The 16,810-nt window shown below is 61.4% G+C and overlaps 1 protein-coding gene across 3 annotated transcripts in view; it reads right to left on the bottom strand.

Moving 5' to 3' along the window:
• The window catches only part of PRKAR1B (protein kinase cAMP-dependent type I regulatory subunit beta), a 97,367-nt gene that overhangs the window by 12,263 nt on the left and 68,294 nt on the right, over positions 1-16,810 (bottom strand). For all 3 annotated transcript variants that reach the window (XM_067012909.1, XM_059038532.2, XM_067012908.1), the window contains exons 7-9: positions 11,985-12,143; positions 6,923-6,983; positions 2,116-2,237 (exon numbers count right to left, since the gene is read on the bottom strand). In XM_067012909.1, coding sequence (XP_066869010.1) covers positions 2,116-2,237; positions 6,923-6,983; positions 11,985-12,143 — 342 coding nt within the window. The remainder of the gene's footprint in view (positions 1-2,115; positions 2,238-6,922; positions 6,984-11,984; positions 12,144-16,810) is intronic.

The raw sequence follows: 16,810 nt of genomic DNA, 5'->3' as shown, positions 1-16,810 counted from the left end.
TCCCACTAGCTGTCTATTTTACGTTTGGTAGTGTATGTATGTCCATGCCACTCTCTCACTTCGTCCCAGCTTACCCTTCCCCCTCCTCGTGTCCTCAAGTCCATTCTCTAGTAGGTCTGCATCTTGGCAGGCATATTCTTACCGACTGTGCCACCAGGGAAGTCCCCTGATTTTTAAATAGTGACAATAATTCAAACGTTTTTTTAAAAACAACACGGTGCAGGCCAGTGCAAACCCCAACACCCCTTGCGTCCGACGGCAGGCTTAGCTGCATTTGGACAGCATGAGCAACTTTCTGCTGGAAGGTCTTCCAGAAACCATGAGCTAGACATTGGCTATCTTTGCAGGAGGATCTGAGATAAAAAAAAAAAAAACAGACCTGGAGGGACCACAGTTCCCTCAAAGTCCTGAGAGCAAAGCCCCGGAAATGTTCTAAGTCGTAACTTTCACCCCAAGGGCTCACTTCTGTGGGGAGCAGGCGTGAGCCTTTGGGATGACCTCTCTGAGGTCACGGCCGGGGCAGGAGCTGAAACGCAGGGTTTGTGGCCTCTCAGGTCTACGGAGGGGAGACCTGGCTGGCAGGAATCATAATTTGTTCTGTGGTTTTTCCCCTTTCTTTCTAGAAACATTGTTGAATGAGTCACCCACCCCAGGACGGGAATGCTGCTTGTGGGTGGATCCCTCCGTGGGGTTCCTGCAGAAGCACCCCAAGCCCCGGGGCTCAGGTGGGAACCACGTCCATCATTCATTCAGCTGCAACCCCAAAGGCCCTCCCGCCCCAGGCTCAGTGCCGAGATGTGGACCGGGAGGTGACCAAGGTCCTGGTTCCCAAATGCACACTGTAAAGCTCTGTTGCTGGCGCCATCAAGACCCTCCCAAGGTGGTTCTGCTGACCCCACAGCCTTCCAGATCTTTCCTGCGTGATCAGCAGGCAGGTGCCGGGAAGAACCGCAGGGACGCCCTCCTAGGAGGGGCTGCTGCGGGAGCCCAGAGGAAGTCCCCACGGAACTCGCGGGTCACAGGGCGGGACTGTGTTTGTGGACTGAGGCGCAGAGGCGGGCAGGCGCCAGCCAGCGGGACCCGGAGCGTCCCCGCCGACAGCAGCAGCCTGGCAAGTCGCTTCTGTTGTTTTAAACCGAGAAAGTGGCTCCAAGTCCGGCGCTGTCGGCCAGATGTCACCAGGGGTTGAGCCTTTGTCACTTCCTTTCTCTGCACCGACCCCAAGGCCGGCACCACTCTCCCTGGACGGCACAGTGACCCCCTCTGCGGCCGTGGCCGCGACCAGAGTGGGCTTTCAGACTCGACAGCCCCAGCCTCTGCCGCGCTGAAGGCTCCTGTTCTCCGACAGCAAACCGTGCGGCTGGAGCATGTGCTTTCCCGGGCAGGCGACATAAATTCTTCCCGCCAGGAGGGCCAGGGAAGTCGGAAGTGAGCCAAACTCACATAGTTTTGGGTCTGTGTCATGGGAGGGTCCCACAGCCTAGGCGCAGCCCCAGGCGGGGGGGACACAGCGGTCACACAGCTGCTCGCCCCCATCAGTGACAGGCTGAGCGTGGCGGCCTCGGATTACGGCCCAGAGCCAGCTGTCGCGGTGGTGGGGGAGGGGACGGTGACTCACGCGGGTCCAGGTGGAGAAATCTGGTGCCAATCCTCCAAATTAAACTTTTAACTGGAGACCACGGACCGTCACACGCAGTTGTAAGACGGGGCACAGAGAGATGCCACGAGCCCCCAACCCACACATCGCCCCCAGGAGGATGCACTCGTCACGCCGGGTTCCGGCTCAGGGCGCCCCCCACGCCCCGGCGGCGGCCGGATCCCCGCGTTCACCAGCACGCCTGGCGCGCTCAGTCCGTGCGACGTCCGCACGCGTGCGGGCTCGGGGACCCGACCCACTTCCTCAGAGGAGACCCCGCGGTTCTCAAGGGCGGGGATACCCCGTGGGGGGCCGGCCGCACGCCAGATGACGGCAGTGGGGGAACGGAGCGCCTGGGATCGGGGATGGCCGGTCCCCAGGGGAGGGGCACGTGCAGAGCGGGCGCCCCCCACCCCCGGGCGGCCCTCCCCGGCCGGGCGCCGCGCAGAGCCCTCCCCACATGCTCCGGCCGGACTCACCTCCGTGATGATGAAGAAGTCGTCCCCAGGCTCCCCCTGGACCACGATCTCCTCTCCGTCCTCAGACTGGACGGGCTCCAGGGCGTCAGCCACAGTCAGACGTTCCCACTTCTCCAGGGACACTGCAGCAGGGGACACGGGGCGGGGGGGTCACGGGGGCCAGCTCCCCAGCCCAGACAATCTAAGCAGACGCCCACATGGCCAGCCCCAGGGTGATGAGGCTTTGCTACATCACGGGATGAACAAAACAGAAAGCGAATTTCCGTGCAGGAGGCCCGGGTAGTTTCACAAGTGAGTTGGGCCCAGGGTGTACACGGCTCAGCGGGTGGACAGGTATTCAGAACCGGGAGTGATTCTAACCTACGTCATAGGTTTAACGTAAACGACAGGCACTGGGCGTTGAGTCCAAGTTAACTCAGGATGAAATGCCTTTGTTATCTTCAAAAGAACGGGGCCGCCTATATTTTTGCAAACAATATAATCACAGCTCAGCACTAGGGCTACTAAGGGGTTTAAATAATTCAGAGGCTGAAGCAATTCCCTGTTCATAAGACACCGTTCAGTGCCAGTCAAAGAGCATATACAACTGCACTTACGTTGAGAGAGGTGTAGTATACCTTCCATTATTTTAGGTCAAAATACTTCATTCCAATGGCAAGTTTACTTGGATATTTGCAAATTCTGGTACCTTTCCACCCTTTCTCACGCCTTCCCTTCCCCATCCTTATCCACCCCCAGCCCTCAGGAAGGAAAAATAATAATAGCATGCTCCTTTTATAAGAAATTAATGATTGCCTGACTAACTGTTTCTTTTTTGGCCAAAGAAACTTTCCCGGGCTATGCTTATCAGCTGCACTTATGTAGGTCAGCCGCTAAAAATACAAAGCAAAGCATTTATTTTAGATGTCGATTAGGAGGGGGATTTCTCTGCTTGGAAACTCCTGCCAGGGCCACACGCTGAAAAGGACACGCTTTTGACCAACCCCGGGGCTGCAGCAGATCCTGGAGCCGCTGCCAGCACGCTGGTCCAGCAGCCTCCATCCCAGACGGGAGCTGCCCCGTGACCCAGACCCCGGGCACCCTCAGGAGGCCGGCCTGGCCACCTCGGGACGAAGACGCAGGTGACTTTGGAGGGTCACGGTTGGTGCCGAGGTGGAAGCCGGTGCCGGTAAACGTGTGACTGCTACTTGGTTTCCCTCCAGGGCGATGAGAGGCATTTGATTTTACAGCCTTGGGCTTAGGAAGTCCACTTCCTCCCGATTGAGCGGTGGGTTTTTCTATTGCATTTGAGACCTGGAACCCCAGTCCCGAGGAGGTCGGAGAGTCAGAGCTTCTACCCTCGGCAGCGTAAATCCCGGGAGAGAACTGTCGGAAGAGACAGAGATCGGGGCGATTCCTTGGCCCCGATTTCCGAAGCGGAAGCTTTGGGGGCATTTTTTACTGTGTTCAGATCCCTGGGCCCCGGGTGTGGACGGTCGGCTCGGGTGGGAAAACGGTGACTGGACGGGTGGGGCCCCTCCCAATGCCGCCCTCCTGGAGGGGGGTCTCAACACTGCCAGGGAAAGTGGCGGACACCCCGCAGAAGAGACACAGAAGGCAGCCCTCGGTCAGCGGCAGCCAAGGGGCAGGCACACGCGCCCGGCCGACGCTTCGGGAGAATGCGGACCCTCGGGCCCTGCCTCACGGCCGCTGCCGCCCAGCCCCGAGCCTGACTCCGGCTCCCCTCCCAGGAGACCCCCCTTTCCCGCCTGGAGGCCTGAAGCCTGCTTTTCCCCTTGAAATAGGGTCAGGGCAGGTCCCCTGAGCTGCCTCTCCTACCTCCCTGGAGCAGGAGGGCCCGGGAGGGAGGCACCGGGGGGGCGGCCGTCCCGCAGCAAGGGCATCTCCACATCCGTCCCCCAGGCCTGCACCGCGTCCTCTGCCGGGGGACCTGACCCCGCTGCTGCCCGGCTGCCCCCCGCCTTCCCCCACCCCCTCACACCACCCCCACGTCAGCCGTCCCAAGCAGTCGTGTCCTTCTTTTTGTAATTTGGGAAACAAATAATCAGAAAAGTGGAATGAACGCCACCACCAGCATCTGTCCTGAATGAAATCACGGGGCCACTGGGTCGTGTTTGCTTCAGAGCTATTCCTCACAGACTCGCCACGTTAACGAGAAAGCCGAGTCCCTTGGTCTCCATTTGAATTCTCTCTCCTTCCGCAGAGGCTGTCACGACGATTAAGGATTTGGTGGATTTTTTCTGTTTCAATCTTAAAGGGTTTGGTGAGTTTCCGCCCCATAGGTGGTCTTACCCCTTTCCTGTAACACAGCTGCGCAAACACGACCCAGCGCTGCCAAAATTGTGCAGAGACGCACCGTCATCTGCGCCATCTTCTGTGTCCGAGATCCATGTCGAAACGTGTTGACACGTGGAGACCTAGTCCGTGCGCTTTACTGGAGCATAAACCTGCACCACACGGACACCCGGTCGCGAGGACCTTCCTGCGATGACAGATTTGGGGTCGTTTCTACTTTCTTGTCATTGTAGGAATTGCTGAAATGAACATCCATGTCTGTGTCTCTTTTTTAATTAACCATGTTTTTAACTGAAGTACATGTGATCGTTTCAGGTGTATATACACATATTATGTATATATATATACACACATATATATATATCCTTTTTCAGATTCTTCCCCCTTATCGGTTATTGCGAGATACTGAGTATAGTTCCCTGTGCTTTACAGTAGGACCTTGCTGCTTATCTATTTTATATACAGTGGTGTGTCTCTGCTAATCCCAAACTCCTCATTTATCCCCCCCCCCTTTCCCCTTTGGTAACCATAAGTTTGTTTTCTGTGTCTGTGAGTCTCTTTCTGTTTCGTAAGTAAGTTCACTTGCATCATTTTTCTTAGATTCCACACATAAGTGATACCATGTGGTATTTTTCTTTCTGACTTTCTTGCTTCGTAGGATCATGTCTAGGTCCATCCATGTTGCTGCAAGTGGCATTATTTCATTCTTTTTTACGGCTGAGTAGTATTCCACTGTGTATATATATACACACCGCATCTTCTTTATCCATTCATCTGTCCATGGACATTTAGGTTGTCTCCGTGTCTTGGCTATATAGCGACTAGTGCTGCTGGGAATACTGGGGTGCATGTATCTTCTCGAATCATAGTTTTGTCTGGGTATACGCCCAGGAGTGGGATTGCTGGATCATATGGTAGTTCGATTTTTAGGTTTTCGAGGAACCTCCATACCGTTTTCCCTAGTAGCTGCACCAACGTACATTCCCAACAACAGTGGAGGGCTCCCTTTTCTCCACACCCTGTCCAAGCATTTGTTATTTGTAGACCTTTTGATGACGGCCATCCTGACCAGTGTGAGGTGGCACCTCATGGTGGTTTTGATTTGCATTTTCTCGACTAATTAGCAACGTTGAGCACCCTTCCACGTGCCTGTTGGCCGTCTGTATGTCTTCACTGGACAAATGTCTGTTGAGATCTTCTGTCCATTTTTTGAGTGGGTTTTTTTGATATTGAGCTGCATAAGCGGTTGGTATATTTTGGAAATTAATCCCTTGTCAGTAGTATCACTTCCAAATATTTTCTCCCAGTCTGTAGGTCGTTCTTCCGTTTTGTTTATGGTTTCCTTTGCTGTGCAAAAGCTTTTAAGTTTAATTAGGTCCCATTGGTTTATTCTTGTTTTTTATTTCCATTTCTCTAGGAGACAGAGCCAAAAAGATCTTGCTGTGATTTATGTCAAAGAGTGTTCTTCCTATGCTTTCCTCTAGGAGTTTTATAGTGTCTGGTCTTACATTTAGGTCGTTAATCCATTTTGAGGGGTCTTTTGTGTGTGGTGTTAGGAGTGTTCTAACTTCATTCTTTTCCACACAGCCGTCCAGCTTTCCCAGCACCCCTATTGAAGAGGCTGTCTTTGCTCCACCGTGTGTCCTGGTCTCCTTGACGCCTTTGCACCCACGAAAGCGCACCTGCATCTCCTCCCTCTCACTCCAAAGGTTCTTAGAAAAGAAGGCTAAGTAAGCCTCACTCACCACCTGCACCCAGAAGTCCAGCCTGGGGTTCTGAAGGCTGTGATGTTCCCGCAGGAACCCCTGCTGGACGGTTATCTCCCACGGTTCCCAGGGCCTTAGCACTTAGACATCACTCACTTTCCCAAGCGGGTCCCCCTCCCTGTCCTTAAGGGTAGCTGCTAGACACACACTGATTCATATTCCAACTGATTAAAAGGACATAAAATTAAAATTCTCAAGTGCTCCACACAGATACGGAACACCTGCATCGCTGCCAAAAGTTCTACCGGGCTGGCTGGTCCAGAATGATACGTCACTGTCGTGTATGTCAAAGCAACTTCACAACGCTGAGAAACTTCTGCTGGAGAGAGCCCTGCTGACGCTCCCGGCAGTCAACGGAAATGTGGCCGACGTGTCTCTCACATCCCAGGACAAGAAAAGCAGGGGGCACACGAGAACCCCCATGGAGGAAAACCCAAACAGGTCGGGAAAGACGCTCGACACAGCTCCAAACGGACCGACGTGGAGAGAATGGCGTTGATGGTAGAGAGACGGACATGCAAAGCACGGATGGATGGAGGGCAGACACAGTGTGCGTGCGTGCGTGTGTGTGTGTGTGTGTGTGTGTGTGGGCAGGCACGTGCCTGCATACACGATGCATCTGTGTGTGTGTGCATGTGTGTGGGGGTGCACTGCACAGGTGTGAGCATGCATGTGTGTCCCCAACTTGCACGGCACGTGGGAACAGCTGGGCCGCATCCCCGGGCGGCCAGGTGGGGGGCACGCACCCAGGATGGAGACCTTGCTGAGAAACTCCTCGTACATCCTGCGCTTCCTCAGCGTGCTGCCCTGTGGGAGGGGGAGACACGGAGAAGCAGGTGTTCAGAAGGGCTTCACGCCCCGACCCTTTCCACATTCCCAAATTCCCCAAGTGACTCTGAACTCCTAAAAGGAGATCCCGGAAGCCCCTCGAACAAGAAAGGGCCTGAGCGGCGGCCGCCGTTCATGGCCCAGACCTCCCCGCACCTCCCCCTCCGGGGTCTCCGTCCTAACCGTACACATGAGGTTGGGCCTCATCCAGACCCACGGGACGGGGGGAGCCGGGAGACCTGAACGTCGAGTGGGTTCAGAAGCCCCAGGTTCAAATCCCACCCCTCACTCCGTACCCACGTGCCCCGAGCCGGCTCACCCTCTCTGAGCCTCAGTTTCCTCATCTGGACAATGGGGTGTCTTAACTCCTGCCCCACAGGATTCTGTGACAGTTACGCGAGCAGACATCGATCGGCTGACGTGGTGAGAGGACCTCGGCACTGCCCCCCGACCCGGCCTCAGACTCCCCATAGGCTCTCCGTGGCTCAGGGCCAGACCAGCGCTAAAGAGGCTGCCAGTCTCGAATCTGGAATCCTGGAGGTTCCCTGCCTCCCTCACAGAAGCGCAGAGACACCCCAGGGCCCCTCCATCCGGCAAAGAGCCCCACAGGGCTGGGACCCAAGACCACATCATAACTGAACCAAGAGGGCGTAGATGGGGCTCCTGCACAGCCGGCTGGCGGCCACGGAGGGGACACGGCGTCCTGGGGGTCAGCGGCAGAACCTAGGAGTCTTGGGGCCCTGTGTGTCCGCTTGCGGCAGGTCTGGACGCCTGCGTGGCAGCATGCTCAGCTCAGCTCAGCCCCCGGCCCGAGCCGAGCCGTCTCAGACCCCGTCAGACCCCGCCGGCCTCGAGAAAGGCGCTTCTTTTGAAAGATAATTTATATTCCTGCTGACCTCCCAGCAGCTACGCCCACCCGCTGGAATGCAGGCGTGTTTGCCCAGGAACCCTAGACATTAAAGCTCTGCCCAACTGGCCCATCCATCTCCCGCCGCAGGATGACAGCTGGAGGTGGCCGCCCGGGACCCTCAGGCAAGGAGACCCGCCTCCGAGGCTGACCAAGGCGCCTCCCGTCGGAAGCTTTCCTCCTGGGATGAGACGGCCGGGGAGGCAGGGCCGGGAGCCCCCAGTGTCGGTTCATGCATCACACAGGTGTCCAGGGCGCCAGCCCGTCACCTTGGGGGCTTTGCAGCGCATCTGCCGGCAACGCCAAGGTGGGCTTTGTGCCTGGTGAGGCCGGCCCTGTGCACGACTCCCGTCACAGGTACGGGGCCTGCCCAAGGCCACGCTGAGGGAAGGAGCCAGCGGGGCCTGGAACCCTCGTCCTCATGGATGTCTGCAGAGGACCCACGCTGGTGGTGGTGGTGGTGGGGGGCCCAGTCCCGCTCAGCTCCGCCCATCTCCCTGGTTCTTGCAGCCTCGGTTTCCACATCTCTGTGCTGGGGTCCCGTCGGGCCCACTTTGAGGAGTAGAGACCGCGGGGAAGGCCGCCTACGTCCCGCCGGCACCGGCCACGCCACGCCTCGCACGCCCTCGTGCCCCTCCCGCCGCCCACTCCTCCCGCGCCCCTCCCCCCGCAGGGCAGTGGAGCCGGCGCCCTCGCCTGAGCCGGGACAGATGGATGGGGACGGATGGGCCGGGCAGGGAGGGGAAGCCAGCACTCCCTGACCTCCCACCTCACCGCCAGCAGCGGGGCCCGGAACCTCACTTCGGGGCCGCTTGTGGCTGGAGACACGGCCCCGCCCCCAGCCCCGACCCACAGGCGCAGGCGTGAGGCCAGCCCGGAACCCCGATGTCCAACGTGAGGCTCCTTCTGTGAAGCCTTCCACCGCACCCTGCTGTCGCCGGGGAAGCGTTCTGTCCTAAGACTGGAACCTAAAATGGCTGTGAAATCCAGGCCCCACCTGCGTGGACTGAGCCGGCCCCGAGGACGGGCTGGGGACCTGGGTCCCGGCGGACAGCAGGCCTCTGGCCATAGCGCACACACACCCTTGGGTATAGAGCGTTCACAGCGGGCCTGCCCCCCGGGCTGCAGCTCGGGGGAGGGTGCGAACCCACCAGGCTGAGGAGGAAATCTACGTCGGGTAAGATGACCCTTCGACCTGGACCGACCACTCCGAATGCCCTTTCCCCTTACGTGTTCAATCCCGACCGGCCCTGCAGCCACGAAATGAAGTGTGCGTGTGCGCGCACGCGCGCGCGCGCACACACACACACACACACACACACGCACACACCGCCCCAGCTCCCACGACAAGGGGGTCCCAGGCCCCTGCTGCCCCACTTCATGGATGGGAGCCAGGGGCCCAAGCAGGTGGGGTGGAGCTCAGCGCTGCGGCTCAGGACCTGGTTCCGGGTGTCTCGGGCCCCCCCAGGCAAGTGGGGCTCTGGAGACCCCAGCCCAGACTCCACAACAGGATTTTGCACTCATCAATCCCCACTTGGGGTCTCACGTAAGATTCAGGGTGAACAAAAGGTACTGAAGCTTGAAAGAGTGAAGTCTGGGGGCGCTGGCCCCGGCCTGGGGGCCCGGAGGGGATCGAGCCCCCATCCTGCTCAGAGGCGGCGCACGTGGCTGGCCTCGCCAAGCTCCGTCCGTCCGTCCGTCTTTCTGTAGCGCGTGGAGCAGCGGAGCCTCTCGGGTCAGATGTTCTGGGATTCAGAGGTGGGGGGCCCGCTCCCTGAAGGCACTACCAGCCTGCATCCCGTGTCCCCCACGCGTGTCCAGCTCAGGGTCACTCGGCGCACGATGGGTGCATCCGAGTCCGCCCAAGCCACGGGCTGATGCAGCAACGGGCGCCGTCCGCGGACACTCCCTTCCGACTAGGCCACATTGGCATTTTCTTTCTGAGACGCAGGGGCTCTGTAGCTCCCAGAGCAGCCGCGGCTATTCTTAGTGGCCGGGGATCCAGAATTAAAACGGAGGAAGCGCCAGCTGCCTCGGTGGTTTGGGAACTTCCCTGAATGTCCTGTTCCAGCCACAAAAATCCCACAGCCAAGGACGACACGATGGCGGAGAAACAATGGCTTATGCAACGGGCCAGGTGCGTCCAGAGGAGACAGCAAGGGGGAGGGCGCCTGGGGCGCCTCCCTCCACAGACAGTGATCTCTCCCGGAGAAAACAGGAATGGGCAGGTTTAAGACCAAAGAGCGGGAGGCGCATTCCACGAGGCCTCACCTCACAGGGCAGGGCAGTGTCTCCCCCAGTGGATGACCCCCGAGTGCACAGACGACGAGCCACACGAAACAGATGCCCCCGGGGCTGAACCGGCCCCTCCCTGCACCACGAAGGACCAGGAGCTACGGCGGAGCCAGCACGGCAGCCCGCGACCCCTTCTCCCTCGTTCCCCTTTGGAGGGGCCCCTGGGGCAGGACCGGCTCTCCAGGCTCAGCTGGGACTGAGCTCACAGAGCCTGTCCTAAACATCCCAGACCTTCCCCAGAGCATCCCAAACCACAGCCCGCGCCCCAGAAACTGCACCGCCCAGGCTGGCCTTCAGGAGACAACCTAGGCCCAAAGGGCACCTGGCAGCGGCACGTCCAGCCCCGGGGCCTCCCAGCAATTTGCTCACCTGGGTCACCCCCCTCCAGGCCGTCGGGACTCCTCGGGTCCCAGGCCCACAGGGGCCGCCTTTGAGCAAACACCATCGCCAGCCCCGGGGGCTGCCCTCAGGAATGAGCCCACCCCCGCCCAGGTCCTCCAGCACCACCCCTGATCAGCAGAAAAGCACCTGGCCCGGCGGTCACCCCTGGCGAGCACAGACAGCCGGGGAGTGTGACTTCCGCGAGGACGGGGCACTCAGCTCCCAGGGGCCTCTGCCCGGAGACCTGCGGCCACAAGGGAACCACCCCCAGACCGGAGCGGCCAGCGAGGACCTCTCTCCACCCTCACCCAGAAGGCCCCCAAGTGCCTGGGCATCTCCGGGTCCAGGGCGGCTCCTGCCACTTCTCTGCCCACACTCCTGCCGGGGCTCCCAGTGCACTCAGAGTCTGAGTCCAGGCCCCCCCACCCCCACCACAGGATCCCAGCATCCTGTGTCCCCACTGGTCCACAAACAGGCCAGCCAGGCCTGCACCCCAGGGCCCTTGCACTGGCTGTTTCTACTGCCCGAACACCCTCCCCCTGGACAGCCAAGGGCTCCCCGCTCCAGACCTCTGCTCGACACCACCTCGTCACAAAGGGGTCTCAGGGAGGGGGGCCTCGGGGCTTTCTTTAAAACATCAGCCCCCCGCCCCCACCTCTGCCCCTCTCTGCTCTATCATTCTCCGTGGAAACTGTCGACAGGAGGTGTATGTTTGCTCCGCCATCTCCACCAGCACGCCAGCCTCCCAGTTCCCTGACGGGTCCCAGCACCGAGAACCCGGCAGTGCGCGTGCAGGATGGACACTCAGCGGGGCACGGGAAGGTCCCGCCTCCTCTGCCTGGGAGGGGCCTTCTCAGCGCACAGGCTCATCTCCGGAGCCTTCCGTGAACACCTGCCCCGTTGCTCCCGAGAGCCCCACGGTGAGCCTCCACAGGTGTGTGCACCTACACCCACACCGTGCCAACTAAGAGGGGAGCTGGCTGCATGTGAGAAACCTGACATGACAGTCCCCAGGTCAGGAATCCTAGAGGCCAGCAGCCTGCCCGGTACTGCGGTCCCACCGTGCCCCAGAGGCCAGGCTCCTCTCAGTGATCCGCTCCTCCACCTTGGGGAACGTCACCTCAGGGTCAAGAATGGCAGTTGGAGCTCCAGCCATCACAACCGCATTCCAGCTGTAAGGAGAACGGGGAGGAAAGCAAAAGGGCTTCCCCAGCTGTCTGCCTGCCTCTTGGGTAACCTTCCTGAACGCCCTCCGACACTTGCCACCCATCTCATCCTTACTTAGGGCCCCCACCTGGACACAACCAGGGTTCCCGCGAGATGCCTGGTGCGCATCAGACTCGGCTGGCTGCCCTCCCAGCCCCGGCGAAGCCTCCACACACGCACCACTCACTCACCATGAGGATGCGCCGGTAGCTGTCCCGGTCGATGCCCCAGAGCTTGAGGTCCGTCTTGGCCTTCACAGTCGCCGCCCTGGGGGTGCCGTAGATGAGGGCCAGCTCCCCGAAGCTGCCGCCTTCACTGATGTTGGTCACCCACTCTCCGTTCACATACACCTTCAGGGGACAGGGGGACAGCGTCAGGGGGGCTGGGGCCACCCACCCTCCGTCCACATGCACCTCCGGGGGACAGGGGGACCGTGTCAGGGGGCCCAGGGGTTACACTGCTGCTTCCTGCGCGGGGAGCCCTCTGTTCCATACCCCAGGAGGGCACAAGGCCGCTGCAGCCCCCAGATCCCTTGCAGGCGGGCAGAACTCGGCACTGCCCTGCCCAGGCCCAGGATCGGCCAAGGCACCCGCCTCACGCCCAGCCCTACCCAGAGCCGAGGCTGGACGGACACGAAGGCGGAGGCCCTCGGCGGGCAGTGCCGACGAGACGGGCCAGGCCCCAGGCGGGCGCGCCGCTCCGGCTCCTGGTCGGCAGGAGAGCGAGTGCCGCCACCTCCCGGGTCGGCCTGCGACTCGGGCGGGCTGTCCACCCGGGCCTCGGGCTCCCTGACCGCACACCAGGGGGTCTCGCCTGCCACGGCGCTCTCGCCCCACCCGTGCGGGCCCCGGCACTTCACTCGCGGACAGCCCGCCCTGCCGTTCCCACTGCCCGAGGCTCCGGGGGCAGCCCGGCCCCCGGCCCACCCCCACCGGCGGGCCCCGCGGCCGGGAAGGAGCCAGGCTTCCCGAGCCTCCCCGGCCTTCCCGCGGGCAGCACCCAAGCGCCCGGGCCCGTGCTCAATGGGAGCGGAGGCTGGCGCCGAGGGCCGAGCCCAGAAGGCGGACAAGATTCCCTTTCAGCCTGGGAGGGCGGCGCCCGCCGCACAGTGTCCCTACTATGCAGGGGCCGCACGTCCGCATCCTGCAAGAATGGCCCAGATTGTTTATTATGCAGATTCGCTTACTATAAATTAACACAACCACTGTTCATTCGCTCGATGTCAATGAGCTTAAGAATGGTTCCCATTGGCAGAAAGCACGCATGTCGGGAAAGAATGGATTGCGGTGAATCATGGAAGCGATTCTTATGGAATCAATGACTCATTCTCCTGGTAATAACTGCGGCACAGAGTCGCCAGCCTGCGGGGCACCACGCAGGTGACAACGGGGTCCGCTGTGAGCAAGGCTGGAGAGCAGTGGCCGGCCCGCCCACAAGGTGTCAGGGGAACGGAGGCGACAGTTTACAGAGCGACCCGGGGCCTGCGCGTCTGTCCCCGCGAGCCCCTGCCCGCCCAGCGAGCCTGCACGACGCCCCTGCCGGGCGTCGGGGAGAAGAGACACCAGCTTCCGCTCAGCAAGGCCCTCGAGGAGTCGGGCAGGGAGTGTGTCCGCCCGGCTTTGCCCCGAGATGCTCCCCACAGAGCACCTCCAGAGACGCCACCTGCGGTTTTCTCAAAGGGGACCAGAGTCTGTGGAGGGGCAGTCATGTGACCCAGGCGCGGCCGGGCGGCACCAGCTCCCCTCGCGGCTGGCCCTCCCCTCACGGGGCTCGTATGCTTGTAAAATCCTCTCTGCACGGACGCAACTCTCAAACCTTAACCTGTCCGACCCTGATCGTGCAGCGCAGTGAGTCTCTCCGCCACTCAGGTCAGGGCGCGGGACGTTTCCAGGCGCCAGGAACTCCCGGGGCCCCTCGAGGGCTCAGGTGCCTTCAGATAACCGGGGTGTGGCTGAGAGGAACCCCAGCACGTCCCTCTGTGCCGGGCGAGTCTGAGCGCTGGGTCCGCTCCATCCGTTCTCAACGGCCGCACCGCCATCTCCCCAGGCTGTGGGTGACGGGTGCCGTCTAGTTTCAGCTCTGATTCCGAAGGGGGCCTCGAACCTTCTCGCGTGTGACTAAACGCCCTCCCTCTCGTGGGTGATGCAGGGGGTGGGGGTGGCCCTGGCAGCGTCACGGGGTGTCCGCGCGATCTGCTGAACGCTGTCTCCCAGGCTGCACCAGCCGGCCCTCCCCTGGCGCCCGCGCCTGCTCCCTCGGTGCGGGGTCACCAGAGCGACGTGGGCTCAGAGGACCACGGATCTCGGGTTGGGAGCCTCGCCGGACATACGGAGCCTGGGGAGGGTGCACGGCCTCCCCGCTCCCACCTCAGGGGGAGAAGGAACCACTGCCTCGGATGGCTGCCGGGGGCCAGGCCACCCCCATCACCCGCCAAATAGCACAGGGTCCCCCAGGGAACCGGGTAGGTGGCTTAGGAGAGGCACCAGCAGAGGCTGCACCTCCACCTCCCCAGGGTGCGTCCCCAAAGAGCGCGTAGGCAGCTGCCGCCGCAGGGCGCATAAGACCAAGGGCACCTGGGCCGGAGCGCGTCACCAGGGGGCCGTGAGGACCCCTTCCTCACCGAGGTCCCGACAGCGCCCTCAGAGGCGTCAGAGAAGAGCATTGTGCAGAGCCGAGGACGGGCCATGGCCGCCCCACGGAGCACAAAGGGCCATCCTTCTCGGGACACTGGCCTCTGTCACCACGGCCGCGCAGTGCCCGGCCCCACCCCAGCTGGCACGCAAAGAGGCTACTTCGTGCTTTGTTTCATTTTTGTTTTTCCTTCTTTTCAAAGAAGAGTGGTGGGAGGCCCTACTGGGCTACGTTTACGCGCCCGCCGCCGCCCGGCTTCTCCGGCTGAACCCAGAGCTCCCGCCCGGCGGTTCCTCGTTCACTCGCTGTTACCCCCGTGTCACCCCCAGCAACCTGGGTGCCCCGCACGCTCCACCTGCTGGGTTCAGCGGCGAAGAGCGTGTGGATTCCTGTTCACCAGGCCTTGCCGGCCGGCCGGTCAGCAATCATCACACAAGCGTTAACTGTCCTGAAAACGAGCGCAGGCCCTGGAGAGAAGGGAAGGCAGAGCCGCAGTCCAGACCGTTCAGAGAGGACTTCTGAAGAGGCGAATTTGAGCCCAGCCTGAGGGGCCCCCTGAAAAGACCAGGGGGAGGAGATCTGAGGCGGGGGCACAGGACGAGCCAAGGCCCCGAGGCAGGACTGAACTCGGAGGGCACGGATTCAGCAAGACCACACAGGGAGCTGCTCGTCTCGGGGCCAGAAGGCTCCAGCACGGCCGAGGCCAGGTTCACATGTGGCAGGCTTCCCCTGCTGCAGCTGGAGCCCAGCTGGGGGGCCGGAGGGGAGCGGGGAGGAGCGAGGGGCGTCCAGAAACACAGCCTTCGACCACGTTCCTCAGCGGGGGCTGTGCGGACCAGGTGCACGGCATGGCCTGGGAACCTGCAGCAAGCCAGGTGCACGCCCCCCCCACCGAACCCCGACAACGACCGACTGACTCAGACCCCGGGGGTGCAGCGCAGGGGCCAGGACCTCAGCAGGTCACGCTGATGCCTGCCCATGATGGACCAGCTCCGATTCGACCCTGGACGGAGGTGCAGACGGTGACCGATTGGGTTGAAGGCACAAGAATCTGCTTCGTGAGACCCCAGAAGCAGCACCACAGGTAGCACTGCCTTTCCGTCAAGGGGGACTTGAGGTGGGGACCTCGGCCCCGCCAAGACAGACGAGCAGCTGGGAACGCCGGGGGGGCTGCCTCCCTGCCTGCCCCCAAACCCGGGACACTTCGGTTCAACACTCGACTCCACAGAAAACAGAAATTCAGTTGAAATAACTGCCGGTGAGTGGAGAGAGACTCAGTCACTGAGTTATCCACTACACTGGACGGGGGGTCCCGCGGCCTCAGCCCCCTGCACCCTGCAGCCACTTCCCACGCAACCCGGAGCCGCCCGGGCGAGGAAGCGAGCTGGGTGTGCCAGCCGCTGTTGGTTTTGGTTTCACAGATGGTGAGAAAAAGCTAATGGCCCGGCTCCTTGGCGTCCCAGGCTCCGGCCACAGAGACGGGGCGTCCAAGCAGCTGAGTCTGGGCAGTGAGTCCAGGTATGTCGGCTGCTCTTCCCAGGTAAACCCGGTCCCGAGCCTCAACCCTCTTTAGCCCAAAACACCTGGGGAAAGTGACTGTCTGGTTTTGCTTGAGGCAGCTCCTCCCAGAGACTCCCTCGCAGCTCCCTGTCTGTGGCGCCTGCGTCACGTGGACCAGCCCCATGGGGTCAGCAGCCACTCCTCGGGGGTGTCCAGCCGCCAGCCAGGTCCCCTCCTCGGAACCCGCCACACTCCTGGGCCTCCTCCCGCCCTCCTCCCACAGACATCATGCTCTCCGAGGTGCCACAAGCCAGGGGCCCATCAGGACCCCAATCCATGTCTGAAGTGGCACTTACTTCCGGGGTGACCATGCCCCCCGTCAAGGGCCCAGTGTGGGGTGTGCACAAGGACCGGTCCCCTCCCCGAGCTGTCATCACATTACCACCACCACACAGGGGGCTCTCGGTCACCTGTCCGTGATTCCAGAGCAGCCTCTGGCCACAGTAGGGCCACCAGGACCTCAGCAGGGAACCACGAGGGGTGCTGGGCCCCCAGACACACCCTGTGGGCGAGACGCTGCAGGAAAGCTTCACAGCCGGCTCGGGGCCATGGCCACCCAGCGCCCAGGACGTGGCCGGTCAGCAGAGAGCGCCTGAGAGCAGGACGCCCAGGTCCCTGCACAGCCCCGCCGCCCACAGCAGCGCGGCTCAGGCTGGCAGCCACGAAGGCGGGGCGCAGTGGGTAAACGGATAAACAAGACGTGGGCCATCCGTGCGGTGGAATGTGACTCAGCCCGAGAAAGGGAGGAAACTCGGACACCTGCTACAGCCTGGGTGAGCCCTGAGGACGCGATGCTGAGTGAGATGAGCCAGACCCAGGAGGACAG

The sequence above is a fragment of the Kogia breviceps genome, chromosome 14 (genome assembly GCF_026419965.1).
Source record: "Kogia breviceps isolate mKogBre1 chromosome 14, mKogBre1 haplotype 1, whole genome shotgun sequence".
NCBI classification, from domain to species: Eukaryota; Metazoa; Chordata; class Mammalia; order Artiodactyla; family Physeteridae; genus Kogia; species Kogia breviceps.
This window is presented reverse-complemented; position numbering and strand designations above follow the sequence as displayed.